We start from the raw sequence: 28,000 nt of genomic DNA on the forward strand, positions 1-28,000 counted from the left end.
GCGCGTGGTAGTAGACAGTGCTCGCCCCAATTGCCTATGGCATGATAGTGCGAACGTATTGAAAATGATGCCTGCTCAACCGGACAAGCGCTGGCACCCTGTCAAGTTCGCTTTCCCCCTTGCTAGAGCCAACATCAAAAGAAAAACACATCACTATGTTATCGTTGTGCAGCATCTTGGCACACTGTCAAGAAATGTGTTGTGGACCGTGACGACGTGAACCGGAGGGAAGCGTTAACGGCTGAAGCCTTTTTTTTTTTTTTTCGTGACTGTGGGTACGGAGGAATGCTTTAACAGCCGACGCTTTTTTTTTTTTTTTTTTTCAAGTTCTAAGGTGAAAATCGCGGCTGGGTGGGTTCACTATGGGAGTGGGTTGTTTACGCGAGTAAATAGGGTAGATTTACCATAATGCAGATGGTTCTTGTCAGTTTTTTCGAGGCCATTCGATAATTCGAACATCGGATAATTCCAACTTTTTTCCCGGTCCCGTGAAGTTCGAATTAACAAGCTTTTACTGTATATCTAATATTGCGCTAGCGGGAGTTTGAAAAACGCGAATAATGGTGCTATACTTTTGCATGAAATTTCCAAGGGGGTGTTCAGGCAGCTTGATATAAGCAACAATTTGCTATACCCAGGTTCAATATATCCAAGTTCAACTGTATAGCCTTCTCAGAGGATATGGGCAATTTGTCCAATATATTGGACATTAGGTTGTAAGCCAGTACTCTTATACCAAGGCAATCATACTCATAAAACCCCAGGTTTCCATTACGTTGGACACCTATCGGCACCATCTATGCAGACATTGATGAATTGCATTGTTCAAATGCCTGACAAAAGGTTCTGAAAAAATGAGTCGCAGAACGGTGGCACTCAGCATCGTGGTGTTGATGCATCTGCCGGAGATGCAAGTACTGTTCCTGGTATTTCTACTCTATCAAAGTTAATAATAAAGCACACGTGCTTATGTCGAAACTTCTAAAATATCTGTGGGGTCAATTGTACATGATTAAACAAACCCAATTCCTACATTGTGTAAGGAAAAAATAAGATTAAATGGTCGTTTCTTTGAGCGATGTTGAATGAATAGCAGTGCAAAAACAACACGTACGAAAGGCAGCATAAAGAAGAAAAGCTGAAAGCAAAGGTCGAACTGTGGCTCTCCAAGTGGAAGATGGCCCCTTAAGCTGAAGTGTCTCAATACCTTGTCACATATAGCATTAGTTTACTGCTGTAATGGCAGGCTGCATGTTTTCACTGCATAGATATTGCTTTATTCCAGCCATTGCAGCAGCCATTTGTCACCCATTTTATGCATGTCTCACACAAAACTACCTCTCAACTTAAAGTAGGACTGTTCACTAGCAAAGGCATTTCCGGCATACAAGCACTACTGTTTGGCAGAGCCAACAAAATCTGCTTTAGTGCATTTACTAGCCACCACTCTGAGCTCGACATCGGCACACCTCACACAATGTGTATGACATCACATGAAGATGTAGTAGCTTTGATCTGAGAACGAAAGCAAGTGATAATTTCTACTCTGATGAAGGCATAAGCCATTAGGTACCACGATAAAAAGTGTGCCCCAGTACCGTGGTTGCCTTCCATAAAGCCACGCATGCACTGTCATTTCCCCAATACTGCAGTAATGGTGACCTAATACGTGGTAAACTAAGGCAGAACCAAATTAGTGAGTTCCAAGAAGTATAGTGCGATAGCAAACTTCAAATTCTTGATGTTCCATAGCGCAACAAGAAGATGAGGGACAGACAAGTATTTCTTGTGTCTTCTTGTTGCACCATGGAACGTCAAGCATACCCACTAGCCCTCACCCTCACACTGTTCAATTCAAAATGTTTGAAAATCTTTTTGCTGTTTAAGATGCCACGTCCAAATCTAGGTTGTGTATGTGAAGTCCACAAGTGGCTAACTGCATAGCTTACCTTCACAAACGCTATTTGGCAGACAGCTAATGCTCCCAAATTTTAAGATCAGTCATTTTGAATCATAATACGCTATCCATGGGCAAAAATGTGTCAGAAAAAAAAAAAAGATTTCATAACACAATGACAAGCTGTAGAAAAGTTAAAGCAATGAGAAGCTTTTCATGTTATTGTATGCATACAGCAAAAACCTCCCATGGTTGGTCTCTTTATCCAGATACTCCGATAGCAAATGCAAATGCGATTATATGATGACTCCAGAAAAACATGCAACTCGACACATGAACCAAAGAGAGAGAGATACCCATGCAACCTGCATGCTTTTCAACATCAAATAAGTGATGGAAGTGAGAGCTAATGAAGCAAGAAGATAACAGGCATGAAAAAGCTAAAAAAGGATGGCTACTAAAGGAAATCCTATTTCAAAAGTAGCCGTTCTAAATGTTTCAAAACTAAAACACAAAAAAGAAAAAATGAGCAAGGAAGAGGACTGATGGTCTTCTAAATAGGTAGCAGCCTGCATTGATGTTTAGTGTTCACGGTGTAAACAGTCTAGAAACACAGGGTATAAAACTAGGTGGGGAAATACATATAGAGTGAAGACCAAGTCCAGTTTCTAAACTGTGTTGCAGTTGCCGACCAATTTTTCAAGTCTGAAAAATCCACAAACTTAAAAAAATCCATTCACTGAACTCTGCTTGCAAAGATGGTTTATATCGCCCTCTACTACATTCCACCTCCAAGTGACAAAATTAACTTGCATTTGTGTCAAGAGCCATGCTTCTGTCATGTCCTAACTGCAAGTGTCCATGGCACACCGCAGCCTACTGATGGCTTTGTGTAGAGCATTTGCTTCGAATTTGGAAGGTACAAGGTTCGATCCCCAGAGCTGCTGGGTGCCCACTAGTTTTTAATAGGTGCAGAATTTCTCCCAGTCTGGTGCTTGGCTTCTCTAGGATTAAATGCTTGGATGGATGCTTTCACTGTTGCATCATAAGTGCAACTGCATTTCTTGTGCTGCCGTTGCTACATGGGACTTCAAGAAGGGTAATGTACGCCACTGGCTAGTGGAAACAATGAGGCAAAGAGATTACTATACCTATCCAAGCCAATCCATCAGCATATTGAATGCTGCTGCATCCATCGGCGACAAAAAGCCAGTTTGACTGTGGCAGCAATGCACACTTGTGACTGTTTGGTCAGCAAAAAAAACTTTTTGGTGTCGTGCAGGGACTAAAACATCATGCACGAATGTGGACAAGTTCCTATGAGAAGTCTGACAACTCTGCCACAAAGTCTGACATATGGTATGCGTTCAAATTTACACTGAAAAAATACAATAATCGTTTAATAAACGCTAATAAGCTACAAGCACGAGGAGGTAGAAATTAACTAAAATCACACACACACAGAATTGTTTTAGTGTTTGTCTTCACTAAACAATACTTGCTCCTTTGGAAATATGAGAGGAGTACAGCGAGTGCATACTGAACCACTTACTCTTTAGAATTGCTGTCCACAGCCATCTTGCGGAAAACATCCTCCATGTCCCTGTGGGCAATTTCAAAAGTGCTTTTCTCCTTGTCAAAATTGCGCCTCTTCTCTTCCAGCTCGAGCTTTTGCTGTTCGAGGCTTTTCTTCATCTGCTCATGCCTCCGCTGAAGCTGCACACACACAAGCCCATGCCAAATCTCATCACATCGAAAAGACTGCCTTTGCTTTGCTTCCATCAGCCTTCAAACACTTGCAGACCTATAGTACAAGCAGGTAGCTACATTGATGCTGGCTTCTGAATGCTTAAAGGGACAGAACACTGAAATTCAGGTCTCAATTTTTTTTCGCCGCAGTGGAAATATTGATGTCTAAAATGTTCGATTTCATAACGGTTTTGTTAGAAACGCTGTAGAAAATTTTTACCGGGAATTTTTCGATCAGTGAGTGCGCCCGCTTTTATGTAGTCCGTTGCTGGAAACCATGAGCAATGACCGTGATGACTCGTGGCCGACAAAAAAGACGTACCGAAAACAAATATAACTTTTACTCGCCAGACAGCAATTAGACATTTTTTGCGTAGAGTAACTTCCTTTTCACTTTCACACTCAATGCTGTTACGGCACAATAACGCATGCCCTCGTCGACGAAAGTTTTAGTGGGCACTGTCATTGCTTCATTCACGAAATTGCAAACACTGTGGCGCCATCTAGTGGCAAAACCTGAAAGCATACCTCTCGCGGTGCGAAAGCAGGGGTGGTTTTTATTTAAGGACACACTGGAGAGAGCACAAAATATAATAAATTATGGCAAGCACTCCTAGACGAAAAATGAACAATGTGCAGTTACGAAAATCAGTGATATTTTGCTGACATATAGTCACAAGGGGGCTGCACTGAAAGTGCTAGGGTTTCTCCACTAGATAGTGCCTCTGTTGTTTTTATGCGATTTTCAATGGCAAATTAAAATTGTAAAGCCTCTTTTCTTTGATATTGTAGTGCTCGATCTGTACTATATGAGGAAATATCTTTTCATCTCCCCCATAATCTCATGACATATTTTGGCCAGTGTTCTGTCCCTTTAACACAGCCTTCTTGCATGCTGCAGCAAGACACAGTTTTCCTATTATCAAATGTAATCTCAATTGGAACACAAAACGTTTACGACTTCTGTTGTAGTGCGTTGAGAACCATCCTACTGCACCGTTTGCAACAATGCAGCTTTTACTGCAATTTTTCTGAGGAAAGCATGAAAAGTATATGATGAAAATTTGTCAGTAGGCACTAGCCTAGCATGCAGTCATGGTAATGCCACGAAACACTCTAAATAAAAGCAAGAATGCTGTATCAAACTGTCAGCAACGGCTGCAACACACTAAAAATAGGAGCTTAGTTTGTGCTGGAATAATGCACCTGCCAAAGAGACAGCCACCACATAGAACAGTGATAGGAGTATCATAGCAATTTTTGAGGCAGTGTAAGAGTGTTGTTCATTAAAAAAAAAACAAGAAAACAACAACCTTGGAACATACAGCAGAACCCCTAAAAGGTAAAATCACCCAGAACAGCCAGAATCTTCACTTATATCAGTGTCATTGCTAATCAGTCGTTGGTGATCACACGGCCCTGAAGATGCTATACCTGATATTTAACCAGCTACTTCTTAATCGTAGCGGCTGTTCATGAAAGGAACACTCAAATGCCTTCGCTCCTGCCCTTATTGTCCAACATGTGAATATTTTTTCGTTATTACATTATCATGTTTTCAATTTCCTTTACGTCTTGTGGAAGTACCGGATGCTGAATTTAATGCAGCCCGATTGCAGGTTTAAAACTAAAGATTTGAGTGAACACGGTGCTGCTTCCCGCTGTCTGAGTGTCTAAATGACGCCGAGAAATATGGGCGACACAGTCAAGCAAACTGAAACCATCAACGCAGCACTGTCACACCTCCGTTCCTTGCTGCTGCGTTGTGCCGTGCTTCGTGCTGTTTAGTGCAGCAAACCTTTGCCTCCATTTCTTCTGCTCCTTGCACCTCACTGCATATTTATGGGGCCGAGCCGCCTTCTTCCTTCCTTGTTCATAGCCAGCTTAACTTTTTTTTTTTTTTTTTTTCTGCGCACGCTGCACATTGTCTCATAACCCGAAGACCCAGTCTTCCCAGCCTAATGGTTTAAGTAGTCTCAAAGACCGCCACTTTGTTGTCTTTGGTATCTATTTGCTTTTGAAGGTTGACCGCTTGATCCTAAGCTGGGCGCGCGTGCCACGATGACACACTCTTTACCATAACCAAGATATCTTTACTACAAATGAAAACTTAAAATAAATATGTATACAGCTCTCCTAGATGGTGAACTGGGACTGCAGTTTAACTTCACTATATCGAAAGTTTTTGCTAAATCTGAGTTTACTATAGCAAGGTTCAACTAACATAAAAACATGAGTATGCCAAATTGAAATTGTGATCCCATAGACTGCACAATTTTCTTCATTTATAGCAAAGGCACTTTTAATAAGGGTTACAGTAAAGGGCTTTTGGCCAAGGTGACGTGCTTTCAATGAAATAATGACCTCGTAGCATGTGCACCATCAGAATCGTCTAGGGGCAACAGACAAATAACGGCGTAACCGCAACACCCAGAATTCAAAGCAAATATATGCAAGGCTATAAAATGGTGCTTTTTGAGATCGCTAATCCACTAGGTTTGTAAGCTGCAAATAAAGACCAATTTTTCAAGGTACATGGGATCATGACACAAAGTGCATGGTGTGCAGAAAACAAAACAAAAACAAGGACAGGCAGTAAAGAACTGCTGCGAGAAGCAGCAAAAAAAAAGTGTGTGTGTGTGTACAAGAGGAGTGGGAGGGGGGGGAATGAAGCAGCAGCGGCAAAATGCAAAGCTTATGGTGGTACTGTGTGGATGGTTTTACTGTTGCCTTTTAAGGGACACTAGGGTGCTTTAGAAGAGGGGAACCAAGCTTAGAGGTCCCGCCCCTATTTGCAGGGCACAGGGAGGCCCTCATGGTGTGCACCTGCGAGAGTTTTAGAATGGGCCGTCCACACCTGGATTATGATGCTTCCCTTTTTGATTGCGAACACAGCCAAAATTCAGAACTTTACGACTGATCAGAGAATACTACTGCCTTTGCATCAGCAACACAATCAGGAGTTTGCTTCCCTAAGCAGTGTATCCAAATGGCCATAATCACCACCTGGGCAAAGGGTAGGGTAGAAGTAAAAATATTCCAGGGAATACTTACATCAGCTTCAGACTCCTTGAGCTTTTGCATTTTCTCCCGGACTTTCATCTCAAACACCTGCTCCATCTCTTTCTCCATACGCTGCATCTTAGCTTCGTGCTCTTTTTTCTCCTCTTCCATTTGGGCCAGGGGGTTCCTGCAGGGTCATCATTGTGCCAAATTGAATGATAATGCAGCGAGACAGAGCCCACCTCAGGCATTTGCCCATAAAAGCTACGAAGACTAGCGCTGCAACACAGTACCCCTTCTGTACTAGCAAATGCTTCCTATGTTGACTATCATCAATAATGTTGAAGCAATTCTATAAACAAGCCATCTAAATTGACAAATTCTGGATTGTGGCTTTCAACAACTGACAAATTCTGGATTGTGGCTTTCAACAACACTTGGTTTTCCTAGCCTCATATCAAGGTACAACAGCATTTTTCTGCAAGGCAGCATGGTTCACATGCAACTCAAGTTTGTAACTGACAAGAAAAGTAAATGTAATTTCAGTCCCTTTACTGGCAATGCCTTATAAAGTTCTAACTCTTTTACTGCCGGGTGTTTCTGGCCATGACAAACCCCCAGTGTCGGCTTGGTTTCGAGAATATTAAAGAACGATCATAGAGACTTATTTTTGATTACGAACATAATACAAATAACATAGTTAATGGAAAATGCACATTTTAGTGTACTCAGAATCTAAGTTTAGCTTGCATTCGAACAGGAAGAGCCATCGTTTCAGTGCAAAGTCGAAGGTTTTGAGTTGCTAGCCATCTGAAAGCTATTGCATACACGGAAGGCGCTCTTTCAGTGGCCCACACAATGCATACAAGCGTTAAATTGTGAAAGATGAGAAAGAGAATATAACAGCCTCTTTTGCTGCATATAGCGGCGAGCCAGTTATGTTTTGAGAGGAAAAAACGCATACTCCTGAACTTGACGCGATATAGCAGACACGGCAATAGAATAATTAATGATGATGATGATAATAAAAAAAAAAACTGCAAAGCTGACACAGGTGGACGAACAACCTTTGCACTCCTAGTCATGTGCGCATGGTCACTCCACGCAAGAGAGTAGAGCGTGTGCACGGAGCGATTATGTCCCCTGCATGGTTCCTCCACACTTTTCAATATACGTACTCCCACAGCTTCTAGAAAGATTCAACAGATGGCATAACAAGTCCAAGTGCCAGCTTTGTGCTCTGGCACGAGTTTTCAAATGCCCAGTGGAAAACGTATGGGTTTGTCAGTGCAACTGTGAGAGGGGGAGCGGTAACTTGGAACGTATCGGTATGCCAACGGCACCAACAAGGTTAAAAGGGGTTAGCTTAGCTAAAAAATGGAGACATTTAGTACAGCACTATCATGCACCGTCAGCAGTACACGTGCTGATCGGCCCCTTTAAGCTAAAGGTCTCTAATATTTTCCTTTGTAAAGTGAAAGTGATTAAAAATGCTGAACATGCTATTTCATCAATGACCTGCTTCAACTCCTCCATTAATTAATGATTATGAGAGCATGACATTCATGCTCATGTGCATTACATGCTACCAAGAAGACAGTCCAGAAAGTAATTTCGAGGGAGCCGGGATATAATTCCGACGATTCAGTTAACCCTTTGAGGGCTTTTGCTGTAAATGTACGGCGGCGGTTTTCCGTCCCGCAAGGTTTTTGCCGTACCGGTACAGTTTCAATCCTCCGTTTGAAATTTTGCGCCCTAATGACGATGCATGCTAACTGGGAGGTGCTGCCACCTTCTAGGACTTACAAGAAGTGCTTGAAATTTATTGTGCTGCCTTCTTGCAAAGATAAACAGAAGTGATTCCTAGCTTCAGCGTGTCGCCCGGTCTGCGGGCCCTTGCATGTTTTCGGTTACCTTGTTAACTCTCAAAGGGTTAACAAGGTTCAACTGGTACCCTAGCTTTTTGTGAACAAGTAGCTTAAAGCCGATGCCATACACTGATATAGTTAGGATACAATACTACAATAACAGTATTCAACGAGATAGGATACTTAACCAATTACATAATTTTGTCAGACCACAGTAATTTAAACATACATTTTTCTAACTACTGAAGAAAAAATTTATGCAATGTGTCCCTATACCTTTATGAATTGAAATGAGTACAGTGGCCCATGAATTTGCATGCCCCAACAAGGCATTGCTGAGTAGACAGACAAACAATACCAACCATATATCTATAACTTCAACAGGCTCTGTGCCTGCGATATCCTCTTTGCATGTAAAGCATGTTTGTCTTAAATGTTCGGTGATCAAAAAATAAAACTTCTCAAACTCTGCTTACCACGAAATAGTTGTGTTCCAAATTTTTCAATTCTGTTTTCAACAGCAGCATAAACAAGCTAGTACTGACTTATTTTTGTCAACTTTGAATTCAGCACATCATGAAAAAAAAGAAAAATTCAACTATTGCAGTAGAAATACGATAAAAACGGGGAGAAAAATGTGCACAAGATAAAGGAAGCTTTTCTTCTTTTTTCTTTCCCACTGTCAAATTTTTGAGCAGCATTATTCAACACTTCTTATCACAGGGGAAGGATTTTGTGTTTGTGCAGAGGAGTGTTTTTGTGTTTTTTTATACAAGGAGGAAGACTGCTGATTTCCTTTTTTTTTTAGCAGCAGCCAGCTTTTAGAGTCTGATGTAACAACTGCACCTAATCAGGTTTAGGCTTTGCTTTTGAGGAGCCTGCAATCAGGCATGTTCCAAGAGAAAAAAAAAAAAAGACCATGAGAAAGTCTAACATGAAGTGTAAGTATGCATGCAATTTTAATTTTTTCAGTTGTACACGCACGCACGCACACACACACACACACAGGAACACATTGGATTAACTCTTTCGGGACCGCGCCATAGGCCATCGTGTAAAAATGCACGATCAAATCGCGCGCGCTCTCAAGCTCAAATATCCGCTCATTGGAACACGTGTCGCCATCTAGTGAGTAGTCTAGTATCTAAACTTTCGGTTTTGGTGTAGTTTGCCTTTTTCACGGCAGGCGGCGACGCGGGAGAGATTTTAATCTTTGGCGCGGCGGCGGCGCAGATTGAGAACCATGGCGTCAACCTCGCGTCAGGCCGCGCAAAGAAAAAAGCGTCAGTCGCGCGATTCAGCCGCTTCTACTGCGGATTTCTTTGAGGAATCAAGCAGCGAAGAGTCAGAAGACGACTTTTCAAGCTGTGATTTCAGCTCGGAGAGCGACTCTGGACAACCTGGACCGTCAACTAGTAGCCGAAGGTGAGCATAGTTTTGCTTTCCACTTGCTGTTGAGTAGGTATGCGTGATCGCTGCATGTTCTCACTATTTTATCTCTGTTTTGTAGGGTTTCCACAACTTACGGGAATGATCTCCTGCCGCCGGCGCAGAAACGTATAGAGCTTTCGCCCAGGAGAGAACCTGGTGTGTACTTGACTGAAGATGTGGGCATGGCACTGAGAAGCGCACAAAAGAAATTTCTGACTGCCTTGGACTTTTTTTTTCTTTTTTTTCTCGGCCGAGGTCATTCAGACTATTTGTGACAATAGTAATAAATATGCCTGGACAAAGATTTTGGAGAAGCCGACGCATGCCCGTCCCGACGGCTCTTGGGAAGAAGTCGCTCCAAGTGAGATGCTCAAGTTTATTGGCCTCGTTATCTACATGGGGATCGTGAAAGCGCCGCGACTGAAGCTTTACTGGAACGTGGGAAACATGTACAGCGGTCTTCTTCCGCCACGGATTATGCCACGGCGCCGCTTTATCGCACTGCTTGCGATGCTGCATGTCGCAGACTTGGACGACGTCAGTCAGCTCTCAAAAGGAAAGCTTCGGTTCGTCTATTGGCTGATTCAACACGTAAACGAAGTGTCGGCGAAGCTTTTCCAGCCGCATCGAGACCTCTCTGTGGATGAGCGCATGGTAAAATCAAAAGGACGCTCGGGAATACGGCAATATATAAAAGATAAAGTGACCAAGTGGGGCTACAAGCTGTGGGTCCTCGCTGACCCCGACACCGGGTATACTGTGCAGTTTGCAGTTTACACAGGCAAACGTGAGCAGCCAGGGCCCCACGGGTTAGCTTTCGAAGTAGTTTGTCAGCTATGTGCCAAATATTTGGATCAGGGCTACAAAATTTTTATGGATAATTTCTATACTTCTACACACCTGTTCGCTCACCTCCTCGACCGACGAACATTGGCTTGTGGGACAACAAGAAAAGATCGCCGAGGATTCCCTGCCGAGCTAAAAGACGCACGATGGGAAAAAAAAGCTTGTCGTGGCGACATTCGATGGATGCGTGACCAAAGCATTTTATACCTTCAGTGGAAAGACCGGCGTGTTGTCAATATGATGAGTACCATTCACACTGCCAACAAAAGCGTCACCGCAAAAAGGAGGGAGAGAAGCGGAAGTATGTGGACCCAGATATCTGTACCAAAACCAATGCTTATTCATGATTACAATGCCGGAATGCTAGGAGTGGACAAATCGGATCAGATGATCGGATATTATAATGTTCTGATGCGTAGCGTCCGCTGGTGGAAAACCCTGTTCTTCCACTGCATTGACATCGCATGTGTCAACAGTTTTATTTTGTTCCAAGCATACCGCAAACTTCATCCAGAAATCCCTGAGCTGAGAAGAAACGCCTCATTTGACCATTTAGCTCTTAGGGAAGAGCTGGTGCAGCAGCTTCTCCATCTTGAAGGTGCCAAGACAGCTTGCGCTCCTCCACCGCCTTCTGCAGAACACCCGCTCCATGAGCCGCAAAAAGTGGAGAAGAGAAAAAATTGCAAACTATGCTATGAACAGACCAAAACCGAGGTCAAAACTACTGTTTTCTGCAGTAAATGCAGCGTACATCTGTGCTTCAATGCGGCCCGCAACTGTTTTCTTGAGTGGCACAGGGACCGTGCTCAGAATTGAGCGGTGAGAAGTGGTGCAAGAAAGCACACACAAAAAAAAATGTTGGACATAAGCCTCCCACTTTTTTTTGTCTTGAAGTTAGAAAAGAGGCATTGTATCACATTTTGTATATTCTGAAATATTTTTATTACTCTTTTTTATTTCCGTATTCAAGAATTTCCTTCTTTTTTATGTTTTTTTAAGAAGAAAAGTTATATTTTGAGATTTTTTTGTGATATCATGTATATTTTTAAGGCATCTCAATTTTTTTCTCGTGAAAGTGCGTTCATTTAGCTGCATAACAATATATGTTACAACAAGCTAGCAGAAAATGTCATTGAATAAAAAAATATTTTCCAAGTTGTATCACAATTGCCTTCTTTTCGGGCGGTCCCGAAAGAGTTAAAATCACACAGCACAAAAACTGACAGATGGCTCAAAATGATGGAATGTGCTGCTTGTAAATGTCAAGTTCAGAAATGGCACTAGAATGCCATCTCTTTTTTTTTTTTCCCTTCTCAAAAGCATTTTCTGCTTCAAAAACCAATTTGTAAAACTTCAAGCATCATTGATGTGGAGTCCACAACAAAGTGCATGCTTTAAGCTCATGTAAGATATTCTAATACCAACAAGCTAAAAAGTGACATTCCAAGACTAGTTCTTGAGCCAAGCTGCACATTAGAATTATTAGTGCCCCAAACAAATTCTTCTGCAGCCCCACGTGAAATCAGGAAACAACCGTTATACATAGTATTCCGGTAAACACAAACACTGTGCAGTTACTTCCAAATAATGTCCCAATGAGCGAATGGCTATCTAATAACAAGCAAAAATACACTAAGGCAAAAGATTCTTCCTGAACTACAAGCCTAAAATTTTAGCAACTAATAGAATTCCAAGCTAGTTGTATTATTAGAAGCAAAAGTGGCAAAGCACACAAGAGAATAGTATTGGGCGAGCACTCACAGGCATATGTAGCAAAAGCACAATCCCAAAACAAGCAAGCAATCCGCCTTTTTCACAAGGCCGCTTTGCGCATGCGCACTGCTCCCCAGGTTGAAAACAAACCACCAGCTCAAGCTGCACATGCGCAGTTCCTGGCCTGCGCGATCGGCGCAGCCGTAACTGATCTCGGAGGCCATGTGTAGTTAATATTCGTGACAGGCGTATGCGACAGATGGCGGTAGCTGTCCAGAACACACACCATCATTTCGCTGGCACCAAGAGCGTTTTCAACCAGTAGGAGACGAATTTTCAACTACTCCCAGAGGGCGCCATATTTTGTGAAAAAGGCGGATTTCAAAAGCAATGAAGCTCACTGCCTGTCAATGCAAAGTTTGCAGCGTGAAATGGACTTAGAGAATTAAAGCTAGCCTTTTTACTTCGAATGCAATGGAGCACACCAGCATTGAGGCTTTGGCAATATAGCAGACTGAAAAACAAACCACGCACAGAAGAAACGCACCCTTAAGTGCCAAAATTAGCATGTCTCAAGTAACAAAACTAATTCAGAAAGCAGCATGCTTTATCTTGCTTCGTACAATGGTGCCCAAAGATTAAAAGCTTGTTTAAATACTTTTATTCCATGATTTCTGAAGATCGCAACATTTTGTCAAGACAGGCACATTATTGCAGTGGTAGCGTCAACGTATTGCTGCGAAACCTTCAAAACTGTATTTGTTATTTTTTAACAGCCGCCAGCATGCGGGTTTATCACTGTGATCCTGGCATGCGTATCAATTCTGTATCCCGTGTTTGTTCATGCTAGTTGTCGCGATACGACGCGGTAACATTTTCTTTGTCGCGAAAGATGCGCCGAGATCTGTCTTGAGGATTCCGATCACTTGCTTATGTTTCTACAATGTTCCAGGTTGTGCTAGTAGCAGTTTGCGACGTTATCTAGATTGTTCTGAGCAGCCTTGAAATTGAATGTTGACGAGTGTGACAAACATTCTTTGTTCGACGATCGACGAGCACGTTTGTTGCTATCACCGCCGCCGAGTTGCTTAGTTCTTTTGCGGGCGCAAGCCAGCCCAATAAAGAGTTAATTTCAGTAACATCAAGTCTGTGTTTTCTTTTGGTGTCAACGGCCTTGTCACCACTACGTGACAGTATACCAGACAACCAGGGACAAAGAAACATGGACAGGCTGGACGCATTGTTTTTTTGTCCCTGGTTATCTTGTATAAGCTATACCAAAAAGGCCCCAAGGCCCAAGTTAACTTTACTAATGTAACTTTACAGCCACATTAGTTAAGTGTTTACATTTTCAAAACACAACCCTCTTAATTAAGCAGTACAAGAGCCCTGCATGTAACGTTGAGTTTCTACACACTTGAAACTCTGGAACCCTGATGCATACGTATCAGGGTTTCATAACAATATTGCTGTCTTCTATTGCAGGGCTTTGCGCTACCAGGAAGGTAAACTGAACAAGAAATCTCAAGGAAGTGGTTGCATTTTATTCAGCCATAAACTGACAGCCATTATTTTTTAAAACAAACCATTTCTTTGGTTTAAAATTGCCAATTACATTCGTTCTAATTTTCCTGGCCTTCTCAACCATTAAATATAAGTAAGGTACTGACTGTTGCTACACAAAACACAAATTGCAAAATTCTTCTCTTGATTGTTCATTTACGCTGAAATATGGCACACAGACGGCAAACGACTATCTACTTCTTTCAATACTATGCTTGGATGATGCACGCACTTGTTTTGATCAGAATTAATTGAAATCCAAGTAATATGCAGCATCAGCGACATGAAACAAGCATCTTTCGCATAGCTGATACTGTTGGTGCCATCAGGTGCCTATCCATTAACAACAACCTTTCAAGCTGCAATGATGCTGATGCAACAACATCAAGCTGCAATGAGTAGGGGTGCAGGATGGGCGGCTCATGTGAAGATGCTTTCTCCATTGCTTTTACATATTGAGCACTATTCAAAAGTCACTTGTTTTAAATCGCCCAGGATATATAAGTAAATGTGATTAAATCTGGCAAGTAAACCAACAACATGTAGCATTAAAAAAGCGAGACGCTCGTAAGCTATCTGCAAGTGAAATTTCGGCCTGAATAAGCAAACGGTTTAACCTAGAAAAGCATTTTACAGTAGGCATGTAACGTTGCAACTGTCTGTATTAACAACCTAATTCACATCAGCAGGAAATCATGCTGCTAAAGGCACTGGTAGTGCAAGTTTCAACATATTATGCAGAGACAGCAGTCTCTGGGGACAAGAGACCGTGAAAGATACCGTATAAACCAGAATATAGGTCGAAGTTTTTTCTTGAAAGAAAAAAAAAAAAAAAAAAATCAAGCTAAAGTCGCCCCTCGTTTTATCTAGGGTTCTTTAGCAGAATTAAAGGTGCAGCCTGGCAACAAGTGGCGTGCCTGCTCGTGAACAGACAGCCAAAACTGTATCAACATCCTGCAGTTGCTGGTATATATATATATTTTTTGTCCCTAGTGCATTTGTATTCATGTGTGCTCTTTCGTTCGACCTATGATAGTATAAAAAGCCTCTTTTGCAATGAACAGCGGCATGTTTAGGCAGCTTACAGCTGCGTTCCAGAAAAAGTTTGTGTTCGCAAAAGTGAATGGCAACATTGCTACTCGCTCTCCTACAGTTAAGTGTTTCAGAAAAGCATGTGCGGTGACATGTACAAGATCAGCTGTTCGCATGCAACCTTTCAAGAAATGCTGCCTAAGCAACATGCTTGATGGAACTAGATGAACTCTGGGAGGTGGTGAGATGCAAAGGGTCGATTTCTGACGACACTGCAAACCCGTGCTTCCTCTGATGATGCAAGGACACAGCCAATGTTGTAAATGTAGGCACTCCAGTTTTTTTTTCTTCTTGTTTCATTCTCTTTTTTTTTTCCTTTCAAGGTAAGGGGGTCGACCTATATACGGTTTATATGGTAAATTGCCCAGGAACATTGTTTCCCATTTTATGAAATTAATATTACTTGTGACCACGGTTTATAGCCTAACTATATTTGCTTTTGTTTTGAGAGTTCACAAGAGGGATATCTAGAGCATAAAGGGCCTTTGTTCACTCTAATTCAGATGGCTCATGGCGCATGATAGCTTTAGCTGCTTATGCGCCATAAAACCCAACATAAAACCCACAACAATCTAATTCAGATGGCTTATTAACCCTTCCCATCAACACTGAACTTCAATATGTGGCATATTATTGCTTTAATCTAGAAAACACTCCCAAAAATGTGTTCCTTTCACTTATACCATCTGACCACATGTTATTAATAGGTTTCTCATGAGCATTTCAATTATTGCTTTAAATCAAATGATTGTAAAGGTGTAATGTCACGAGAAGAAATTGACACAATTACACAGTAAAATCTCATCAACCCAACCAATCACGATAATTCAACCCATGAGTGCACTCCTGGCTGACGCCCATTACGTTTATGCCATCGGCAGCTCTTTTAATTTGGAGATGAGTGGGCTTGCACAGGTTAATTTGGATGGGGGAGGGGGTTGTGTCCAACTGCATAAAACAGTCATGCCCGCGCACCTCTATCATGTGTGTGAGATGGCATAACGACGATCGAAAGTCCCCCATTGCCAAAACAAGGCCAGCAGCATTGTTTCCCTTTCACTTCTCTTAAATTCATGCCACCTTGCCGTTGCCATTGTGTGCCATGCCATTTCGGACACTGCTTTGTGCGTCACTGGTCACTTAGTTTCACTTGGGGATGGCCTCATGCTGCCCTAACCCTATTCACGTTTCTCTTTCCTGCATTCACATGCTTCCTCTGGTCTCAGTATCCTCAACTCTTGCGTTTTGAGGGTGCTTCACTACACAGTTCGTGCAGTGAAGGATCCTGAAAACATGATAGGGTCACTTGCAAAAAGGCAGCAATGTTATTGCATCACGCGGTGAAAAGGGCTGCGAATCCAGTCGTGATGCAATTCTGGAGCATTTCTTCGACATTCCCCAAAGTGTGCTTTGTTACAAAGCAAAGCACTCGACGAAAGCATGAAAAATCATTGTTGCAGCTTAGTTCTCACCTGAAATGTTAGATAACCATATTGCACGTATTCATTAGATGAACTTGCTGTGATGCAAGTTTTGGCAAATTTTTTAGTGCCATTCAATAATTTTAACCCTTTTCCTGTTCCCTTGAGGGGTAAATTAGAGAGATTTTACTCTATTTCAAATCAGCAAAACGAACTGCTTACGCTCATACAATGTCACTGCATTCAGCCCAAAAGAAGAAAACACTGTCCCCTTAAGCATAACAGCTTTTTCGATAAGCATGTACTACACATTTTCTTTACTGTTCTGGCCATCACAGTTGACTGTTACACTTCCACACTGAGATCCCAGTGAAAAGTAAACATTTGTTTATGGACAGCTACAAGTAAAAAATGCAGTGGCAAAATTTCTCATAGGCAATGGCATTCACAGAGAGCAGCTGTCTAGCAAGTGAGGCACAAAAAAATTTTCCCCTCACGTCAGTAGGTGACAAAGAGCATTTAGTTGGCAACCAGTATTCAGTCCCCCAGAAGAAAGGAAAGAAAGAATCTGCTCAGTCAAAGGAGACATATGCAAAGGCTGTTCCTCCCTTTGCAGGGGAAGGAACCAGCCATCCTCTGGAAAGCCTCCTTTGAGGTGTATTTGCTGCTGTATTCTGGACTTACAACCGACTACAATGAAACTAGACGGCCTTCCCTGTATTTGCAAAATGATTGTAAATGCTATCAGCGTCTTAGAATTCCTCTCATGTGCTTTTAGTTGCCTACAATGGATTGAGGCACAATCACAGCTTTTAAACAAAAGGACCCGACTCCAACGGCTTTAAAAGGTGCCATGGAAAAAGGGTATAAAACTTAATTTTTATACTTGCTTTACCCTAACCAATGCAGAACAAACTCCTGTGTGCAGCGGGGACACTGTTTTCTCACGTGCCATTTGTAGCATGAAAGTGATGACAAAAAGTGAACGCGTCCCAAAGGTATATGTGCCACCATAATAAATATACTGGTAAATTTTCACAGCAGAGTGTAATTCCTTGAAAGAAATATCTATTCAATGCAAATTTCTTGGCAAGCCTAATTAAGCCCCGTTACACTCATCTGAAATTTCCACAGAAACAAGTGGCAACAGTACTACACAGAAACTGCACTATTTCTCACCTGATGGGCCATACAACAAACCCATACAGGAAGTCCATAAAAAGTTTCCCCTACTTTCAATGCGGCCTTTTTTTTTTTTTTTTTTTTTTAAATGAATAACCAGCCAGCCCTTAGACTATAAAAGTAGAAGTAGGGAAAGGTAAACACTTGTAAAGATGGTGAAAAATGCCTTTGAGCTATTCAAAAAAATTCCGTTTTTTGCACAGTAACCACATCTACTCCATGCAGGTTAGCATAAAAAGGACGAAGACCGAGAACAGCCGCATTTGCCTTCTTTCACGTTGCTAAATACGTATTAAAGAAATAAAGCGCAACTGACAAGCATGCTCACAAATGAAACAGAACAATGCATTATGACCTTCAATGCCAAATAAGACACTACACCCGCATGCCAACACATATGCATGCATGTTATGCCATTGCCTCAAATGGCAAAAAGCAAGGAAAAATGTGTAAAGAATAGATCGGAAAGAAAGAAAAGGCAGGGGGCAAGACCCAAGAGTCAGAGTGTAGCACTCTAAAAATAAAAGAAAAAAAAAGTAATAAAGACAAAGACACAGCGTTCCTTGGGGCATTAATTTTTTTTTTTTTTTTTTAATCCCAAACACAAGCTCAAAAGGTGGCACTTACCAGAACACCATGTAAGTGTTCAGTATCCTTTGTGGGCAAGAACTAGCAAACAATCAGTGTGTCAATTCCACTGCCTCTTTTGTCTTTATTGAGGAACACGCAACATGACAAAGTAACAGAATGAAGGGTTAGACTACAAGCGAAGAGAGGAGAGACAAGCAAATGTGTCCAGAGAGAGAAAGGGGAGAAGAGAAGAAAGCATCTTTCACTCTACACACACTGACGCAAGGCTGTGCTCAGAAGCAGAGTGCAGCTTCAATAAACACAAGCAAACTAAAAAGAGTACAAGGCAGCATAAAAATGAGAAGTAGAATGCAACAAGCTTCAAAAAGTAATGCAACTAGATTGAAATAACTATTTCATCCTGTATTTCAGGACATGTTCCCATAAAAGCTATTCTCGTGCAAGCGAAAGTCACTGCTTGGAAGGCACAGATGGCGCGTGTACGAGAGAATGCAATAGAAAACTTCCACTGTTATTACTGAAACCTATCTACAAAATGTAAGAATCCCTCCATACAGCAGAACCTCGTTGATGTAAAAGAAAAAAAAATTATCTGGGTACACACATCATCCAATATTGCCAAGAGGCCACTTTTACTTACTTTCGTCACCCAACCAGCAATTGTTACCCAAAAACCTGAAGACATTTTTCTGATGCTTGTAGGGTCCTATTCATGTGAAAGCATCATAATGTATCCAGTAAACGCTCATTCCCCCTTGAGCCATCAAGGCCATGCATGTGGCCGTCGCTAGTGGCCAGGGAGTGGCTCAAAAGTACCGATGTTCACGATTGCGCTGCAAAGGTGGCCCTTGTGTCGCCTTCCGAGGGGTCTCATTTAAAACGAGAGTTGTCTATTTTGACCGCTACCAGCAACAAGAAGCCACATGTGGAACAAAGTTCTGGTCACTTCCGCGGAGCAGACCGATTTTTCAATTTGAAACTCACAATTGCAAGGTTAAAAAGTTGAGCAGCGTACAATAAATAAAAAAAAATTAATTCAGACCTCCCTTCTGCCGCTTTCATTCATGAATGCGCGATGCAAATGGGCACCGTGGAGAAGCCCTTCTGTGCATTTGCTCGTGCTGTGCTACCACGTTCAGGCCGTTTTGTTAGCACCTCACTGTTTTCGGCTAATCTGCCTCATCGCACTTGTATAGTATGCAGAATCCACTCTGGCCGCTGGCTGACACTACTCTCCTGCTCGTATGTTTCTGCATCATCATGGTTCTCAGTGCTTTCACCTACTGCACTAGCGCACTAAGGAGAAGCTGCCTGGGAAATGGTTGCCACTGCTCCTTGTGTCGTGAATGCTCAGACCGCCTTCATTAGCATTATCCTGCCTTCACATAAAATTTTACATGCATTGTGTGCTCTGAAATTGACAACATTGCCAAATACTTACCACCAATGTGCTAAAACAGAAGGAAGACAGCATAAATAAGTAGGACGTTTGTACAGCTCACAATTTCAATTATATGAGCTAGGACATTTGATTTACTGGAAATGCATCAACGAGGTTCTACTGTACACCTACAATGTGCATTGTCACTAAGCACCAATTTGATTTTATGACAATGTAATTGGGAAAATATTTCATCTGTGATATAGGGCACACATCTCAGAAGCTAAACATATTGCACTGCTTTGAAAGTAGGAAGCGTGCCTCTCACCAAAGCTCAATGTGCTGCTATATTTAAATTGCTGGGAGCAGTTAAATAGCAATACACACACAATAAAAAATATAGCAGGGTGCACAAATTAAAAGCATACTTGGCCAGAGAATGACCACAAGACCACCTAACAAACTTCTCTGCACAAGAGGCAAAAGCAAAATGGCCAACAAACCACGAGGTACGTGGAACTAACTAAAGCACTCCAGAAAACTAGTCTCCCGTTTCAATATTGCCAAGGCTCGTCAAAGGCCATGGAAGCAGAATTTTGAAGCAGTCGCGTGGTCTCTTCGTCATGGTCCCTATTCACGTCTCGTAAATGCCAACAAATGAATCTATTTAAATGTGACTAAGCAGAATCATAAAACTGTTCTTTAGCACAGCAGATGCACTAAAAACAAGCATATGGTCAAAGCTGATAGTGCTAACTAGTACTTGTCTATAATCACTACTGATGTTAGAAGTTATTCAGCAATATTTTCCTCTTAAAGGGGTACTCAATCACCCAGAAAGATCACACTTGGTAAGCAGTACGCAGTCGGCAGCAACTAGTACTTCATGTTAACAAAGAGCAAAGCGTGCTCTCCTTTGTTTCTTACAGTGATTTATACATCCTGATTTACGCTGTCATAGGACAACTTCCCACCCTACCATGCACTGCCAATAAGAGGTCAACTTCCTTTTGGGTGCTGATGCTATGCCTCAAGGTAATGGCAGCAGTAGTTATTGTAAACAGCCATGGTCTGGGCACTGAACAAACTAATGCAATTTCATAAAGCACTAAAGAAAATTCATTACAGATCAATACTGCCTTTAACATGAACTATCAGTTTAAAATGCTCAGGTCACCTTAAAGCTCTAAAGCAGTTAGCTGCTTCTGCAGCATTGGCAGAACAGTCGACTACATGGCAAGAAAACTACCATTGAGAAAGGCTGCATTCTTTCCGTATTATTCTAGGTTATGACGCTGGAAAACATTGGGCTGAACTGGCTACGACCATGTTTAATTCATATATGAGCCTTGTGCAAGACATTCAGGACTCTTGAACCTCACAGCAGCTTTGAACTTTGAACAAGAATGAAACACCCTTTGCATTTCTACAACTTGTTAATAAAATAGAACAAACAATTAAAGACTTATGACCCCTTGCAAACTATGACTATTAATGGCATACAAAAGCATCATGAGTACTGGCTCGCAAGCATGTGTCAAAGCATGGAAGTGCATTTAACTTCCAACAGTGCCAGTTTTCAACATCACGCTACTTTTGAATAGCTGCTTCCCGAATCCACTGAGTATCGTAACATGCACTGTCCTTTCCCCTCTTCTGTTCTATACACTCTCTGGAAACAACAGTAAGCAATATTAAGCTACCTCTTACAATAAAACATGAACTTGAACAAAGGGTGCGAAGAAAGCCTATATAAGCAATGTTTTGAGAGAGACGCAATTTCATTTTGCACCCTTACCAGTTCCCGATCGAAAAACCAATATAGGCAATTTATTGCTATTAATAACTTGATCACATATAGGACTCACTTGTTGGATCTGCCATGCCCTGGATCCCCCGCACCTCCTACACCAGCCAACTTTCGACAGCGGTAGTTTTCATAGTGGACGTTGTTGGTGATGTCCTTCAGGTCTTGCATGTGAGTCCTAAGGAAAATAGGCCATTCCTTGCATTCGTGTCAAGCTATTTGTAGCGTACAATATAACACGCAGAGGCAGAATTGTGCAGGACTAGTAATTCACAATGGTACAGGTATTGTAGTGTGCAATGGCAGAAGTCTGAGCATACTATAGTTGCACATTATAGTTCAAAAGGTGCATCAAGACAGATACACGTGTGCTATGCTTGTCCTCTTTGTGTGCTCAATTTCGCCTCTTATTGTAGCCCATGCTGGTCTTACTGCACAAAAATGCAGATTTATGTTGAATTCCAATGGCAGACCCAGATCAAGTTTTTCTGCTCCGTTTGGGGCAGTTGTATTCCAATGGCAGAATGGGAGTGAGAGCTGTCTGTTCCAATGGCAGATTGGGATCAGGTGTGGATCCCGGATTACCCCGTGGAGCAACAATATTTGCTCCACCGAAGTTGGGGGATTTGGCTGGTAGCGCGTATGCCACGTCTCACGTTTCAACTTCTGCTCCCTGCCACGGCCGGCGCATTATCGCTTTCTCGTGGTGGTCCGAGCAGCTGTGGATGACATGAAAGCTGCGCTTACTTGCCGACCTCCAAGGAGTAAACTTTCATGCGAAATCCTTGCGGTGAAAAATCTTGTGCGGTGGGCTGCATTGAAATTGAGCAAGGAGCAGACGCCACCAGCAAGCACCAGCATCAGGCCTATCGCAGTGGGCAGCCGTCGCAACGATGCTAGACGATCAGTGGCTACCGGTCACAAAAAAAGCTGCTACAGCATAAGACGGAATAACTCATCAGTCGTGAGCTTTTCCTTTATGTTAACCTTACAAAGCAAGTCACGCGAGCTGTACACACGATTCTCAACGTTGCTCCTGCACTTCGGCGGCAGCAAGACGACGAAACCCTGTAGCCAGCTATGACAACGTCGACTTTCGAAGCATATTTTTTTTTTGCATTCGGATCTAGTTACTGATTCCGCATCCCAACCGAAGCAAGAACAATGTTTCTAAGCATTCTTTACGTTAATTGTATTATAACGTGCAAGCCCCTGAATTACTGCAGGTAGGAAAAACTCGTTCGCTTCACTTGAGATGCAGTCGTGCTGCGCTCGGCATCGGCAGCTTTTTCGAACGGCACCTCTGCCGCTTCAAAGACATATGTGAGCTTCGATCTAAGATTTGATTATGCTTTATCAGAAACGTAAAGATTCACATGCTTGTTTTACCAAAAGCTGCAAAAGTGTGCTCGCAACAGAGCGAAGGGAACGACGGCCATTGAAGAGGGTGGAGCCACGAGAACCAGTGTGCGCGCTGATTGGCTTACGTCCACCAGGCAGCATGCTCCCGCAGGAGCGAAACATTCCAATGACAAATATAAAGGAGGGGATCTACGCCAGAGTGATGCGCTCTGTTTGTGATCCGGCCAAGTGCTTGCGATCTGCCATTGGAATTCAACATTAATAAAGAAACCTATTAGGAGCAAGGGTAAAAATTTGTCCACATACAACTTCAGGTTTAGAGAACTTTCTGATATACTCCTCTTTGCCGATGTATCTACTGCTCTCTTCCCTGAATGAATTTTATATTCAGCCAGCCTTGAAAAAGACTCAAACAGTTATGCTTCCCTATGCAGGCCATGACAAGGATGATCAGAAGCTGACCACACTAAATATGCAATCATCTATACACTGCTAAATGCTTAATTTCTATATTTTAAAGCATACTTGTTACTTTTGCGAGGAACATTGAAATAAGAAAGGCTGTGCAATCAAAAACAAACAACCATGCAGATCTCTTAACCTATAAAAACTATCAACAATCAATCTGAAACAAACGAAATAGTACTCATAATGATCACATACCTAATGAGCATATTCCGTAAGGCAATGTAGTCGCAATGGTCCATGTTCTCAACTGAAATAAAGGGAAGTCAGAGAGGAACTACTGGTAGATGTGTGAGCAGCAGTATTTCACATTAACGCCGTGACTGCTATATCATTTAATAATTGCGAGCACTAAACTAAATAAGCACATCCAAGACCGTGCCCTTCGCCTGGTGTATACCGATCCCGAGGTGCATATAAAGGTGCTTCAAAGCCTTACGATACTATATCCAATACTTTTTAGGGCACACACCAGGCCAAAATCATCGTCAGCTGGAGTGTACCCACTGCAGGGCGAAGGCCACTCCCATATTCCTCCAATTAACCTGGCCCTGTGCTAGCTGCATCCACTTGACCCCTGTGAACTTTTTAACCCCATCTGGCCACTCAGTTGTTTTACCTTGCAGCACTGTGACACTAGTATTTTGGCAGCACAAAATATACTCATGAAACTGCAGACTATTATTTTGGCTTAAGTGGGTACAGATGAAACAAATTGTTAACTGAGTCAACCAACTGGTGCAGTACTTATTGCAAATTAAGCTCGATATTCACTTTCATACATACCAGGAGAAATCAGACTATGTCAAATGTCACAGAATGCTACTATAGTAGAACCCTTTTATAGTAAAGTCACTGGGACTGGGAAAATCTTTACTATACCAGGGTTTTTACTATATCAGCGGTTGGTGATAACATGTTCCTTTGCTGTTCGTTAAGTTGCCGTTTGGTAACTAAATGGCTATCTACTAAACACGTATTGTTGCTTAATGAAAAACGCACACTCAAATGCCTTCTATCTCTCTCTTATAGTCTCTTCTTTTCATTTTTTCAGTTAAGATTTCTTGTTTACGTCTTGTGGAAGTACTCCTTAAGCAAGAGAGCAACGTAGCTATGAATATAACCGAGTTTGATTTCATGTGAAAGCCAAAGCGTTGCATGAACACAGCGTCATCCTCTGCTGTTTCTGAAGGTAAGAAAATAGATGACAAATGCGCGTGGCAGTCAGGTGCTGCAAAACCGCACATGCCGCGCCTCCAGTTCTTGCCACTGCTGCCTCGTGCTGCACAGTGCTGTGAATGCTCGGTCGTTTCTTCCCTTCCCTGTTTCTCGATGCAATTTTACTCTCCTTTACTTTCTTAATGAATCGCGCCGCCTTCTTTCCATGCTTGTATACAGCTTTTTCTTCTTTTACTATGCGCTGCATGCTTTCCCTCACGGTTCCTTACGTAAAGTTGGCTTCACCTGAGTACTACTAAGCCTAGTGGTGAAGCCATTTAAGAGAACACACTGTTTTTTTTTCTTAAAGAATTGCTTCGCGATTTTAGGTTGCTTGTTTGCGGCGATGTCATTTCGTGGAAAGGCGTCACCGCAGCCAGACGCACTTTACTGTAACAAATTTTTATCAAATATGTCTTTACTATAAAGGTGAGAAAATTTACAGTTCTCTATGGAAGATGAACTGGGACTTCAGTTTCACTTTACTATATCAGAGTTTACTATAGCGGGGTTCTACTGTATTTTCAGTGTTTCACAAGATATCACAAATCTCACCTTCTGCGACTCCCCAAGGGTACTTGCGGCCTCTGACCCTTCGACCATTCACTTCCACAACAGTATTGCTGCCTACAACAGCAAAGGGCACACGCTCCTGTAAATATCAGAAAACCACTGATATCAACTTCAGTCTCCTAGCATCCAGGAACACAAAGCCTGCAGTAGAGGACAAGCCAATACTGACTTCAGACTGCGAATATTTGAGCAGAGAATATTTTAACATTGCATATTAGTCTCACAGGGTGTATAAAAAGCTATTTTCAAAACCGCCAACTTTTCAAGGTTTTCCCTGAATATTTAAATTCCAATTCCTTGGCGAGCGAAGGTGAGCTGCTGACAATAATGAAAAGTACAAAAAGAAAATCCACGAGAACCATTATTGGGACTGCAATTAAATGACAATGAGAACACATGAGAACAACAGAAGGCCCGCCTCAAGCTACGAATTATGAAGCCTCTGCTGCTTCTTGTCTTCTGGTTATTTAATAAGAGCAGCTGCCCTCTCTCCTTTTTCTTAAAGACCCCTTATCATTTATCGCACATCTCTTGCGGCCTATACCCTCATTATGCAGTGTCTTCCTATGTGTTGCTAAGATAGTGCTAGTTAGTGTAAGATGGGATGCAAAGTGTTGCAGTTGACACTTGTTTTCGTTGTGCTAAGGAGTCTCTGAGGAGCAAAGGTCTCTGCTAAACGTATCTGCATGACACAGCCTAAGAATGGCAAGGGACGACACGCTTAAATCGATGTGTTTGCCTTGGGGGAAGGCCTGTACGTGATTAGGATGAACACAATCTATGTAGCTACTGTATAATTTTAGATCCATGGGAAACAAGGAGCGTTCGAGTGTTCGGCAAGGGCCGCAAGCGTTCACACATGAGAAACAAAATTACTGTGCTTAAATGATGACAGGCAATACAGTACAATCCCGATAATGGCTGGTACCAATTTTCTTTTTTTACACGACTCTGTATGCTTTCCTTACCAAAACACAATGTGCATATTATACAGAATGACAGATGTTCCAAACCCTCTCGCGCATCACTATGGATGAAGCGAATGCGAGAGCCACAATTGCTGGCAGTAATGTGATGAGAAAGCCACAACAAATGTTATACTTTGGTGGCAGCAGCACAGGAAGCTCTTGAAGACGCTGACGAAAAATGCGGGCGATATGAAAGGCAGGACAACATTAAGATATTGTGAATGCATTGCAGTCGCTGGTCGCGCGCTGTGCATGTTAGAAGCAATGATTGATGACATCCTTAGACATGCACACTATTACGGATTCAACTTTGCAACTATTGAAAATGTCTGGGAATTCAAATCAGCCAATTATTACAGCTTTTGGGATTTGCATTAGCAGTATTGTTGGCCTGTAAGTTGGGTATCCAATTGAAATGAAATGGCCGAGGTGACTATGGGATCCGTTTTAACTCAGATTCTCAGAAAAGCTACTTGCTGCATTTGTGCAAGCTCCCTTCATTAGCTACAGTGAAGGGAGCAGCCAGGAAGTGCATTTGCTGAAAATGTAAGTGAAGGAACCACAATTTCGGGGCCCCGATTTGTATGGGCAACGGAGCCACAGAACAGTCACTCTGGACATGCTATGCCCCAAAACAACCTTGACTGTATGGTGTCAGCATGTTGGGTTAGCCACCAAGCTGCGCCTCCATCAAATGGCCCATTCTGAGAAGAATGCGGCACAACAAAAGCATTCTCAGGAGGTAGGGCGACACGCTGATCTGCAATTGCTGCGTACATGCATTCCAGTGATGTAAAAACGAAAGGAAATGGAAGATTTACTGTGCAGGAGCAACCATCACCTGATCAGTCAGTTTAAGGTGCTTGGTCCTACTACCAACAAGGCCCCGAAAATGCAATATGCCCGAAAACAAGACGGCATGAATGCATGGGCTAGACTATTTTGCAGTTACAAGGCCCAATGCTCTCCATCACTCAGCTGCTAGGTCGCTGTGAGGTGAGGCCTGACAGTGAAAGCATACCTGGCATGAACACTGTAGGGGGTCAAACCCTTGCGCTTATGCCACACTCGGTCGAGATAACAGCACAATAAAAGCAACAATTGTTTGACCGTGGTTCCCAGCGTTTTAATCTTAACTGTTTGAGTAACCTCAAAGTACAGATGTTGACAACCTGCTAAATAGGGTTAGGCAAGAGAAGTGTACAATGTACCATGGGAAAATAATTTGGTGTTCTTTACAGCATCTAAGTTGTAAGGTTTGGTGCGCGATTCATTGGGCCAATCATTAAGGGTGTGACACGTGGGAATAAAGCAATCACTTTTGAGCTCACTAGTGGCGTTCAGGGCTAGGGATAGGTGCAGCGCATTTTTGTCTATGCATAGAGTGATCCGTCTGTCTCTTTCCTACTTCGTTCTGTGCACAGGTTTCAGACCATACTCATTTCATTTTTTGCTCGGCTATAGCAAAATAGCACACAGTGCAAAACACCCATTGTAAAAAGACCCACCTTCCTCTCCGCTCTAGTTTCCAGTCCTTGACGCATCCGAAGTCTTTCGCCAGTGTGTGGGAACTGAAGATAGCAGAGCTATAGCTATGAGCTCCTATTTTCTGGAGAGGTAGTGAACAACTTCTTACTGCCCTCCCACATACTTTATTGGAGCGAAATGCTACTCCTTCCCAGTCTTAACCTACCCCAGCCATTTCAGACTTCGCCTGGCACATAAAATTTCCCTGATAATTCCCCATTCTCCCAGTTGCAAGACACCCTGTCTAGGAAAAAAAGAAATGAAACACGATTCAGCTCCTATCAAATAATGAGTGTTTGCCCAGAAATGCTTCTTGGCTTGGATTTTCTTAAAGCATAATAAC

At 42.3% G+C, this 28,000-nt stretch overlaps 1 protein-coding gene across 2 annotated transcripts in view; it reads right to left on the reverse strand.

Moving 5' to 3' along the window:
* Positions 1-28,000, reverse strand: part of pnut (septin 7-like protein pnut) — a 96,009-nt gene that overhangs the window by 27,679 nt on the left and 40,330 nt on the right. For both annotated transcript variants that reach the window (XM_084588607.1, XM_084588606.1), the window contains exons 7-11: positions 25,145-25,241; positions 23,570-23,621; positions 21,606-21,722; positions 6,701-6,836; positions 3,450-3,613 (exon numbers count right to left, since the gene is read on the reverse strand). In XM_084588607.1, the coding sequence (XP_084444733.1) occupies positions 3,450-3,613; positions 6,701-6,836; positions 21,606-21,722; positions 23,570-23,621; positions 25,145-25,241 (566 nt within the window). The remainder of the gene's footprint in view (positions 1-3,449; positions 3,614-6,700; positions 6,837-21,605; positions 21,723-23,569; positions 23,622-25,144; positions 25,242-28,000) is intronic.

Source organism: Amblyomma maculatum, chromosome 1 (genome assembly GCF_055883805.1).
Source record: "Amblyomma maculatum isolate TAMU_Amacu chromosome 1, ASM5588380v1, whole genome shotgun sequence".
NCBI classification, from domain to species: Eukaryota; Metazoa; Arthropoda; class Arachnida; order Ixodida; family Ixodidae; genus Amblyomma; species Amblyomma maculatum.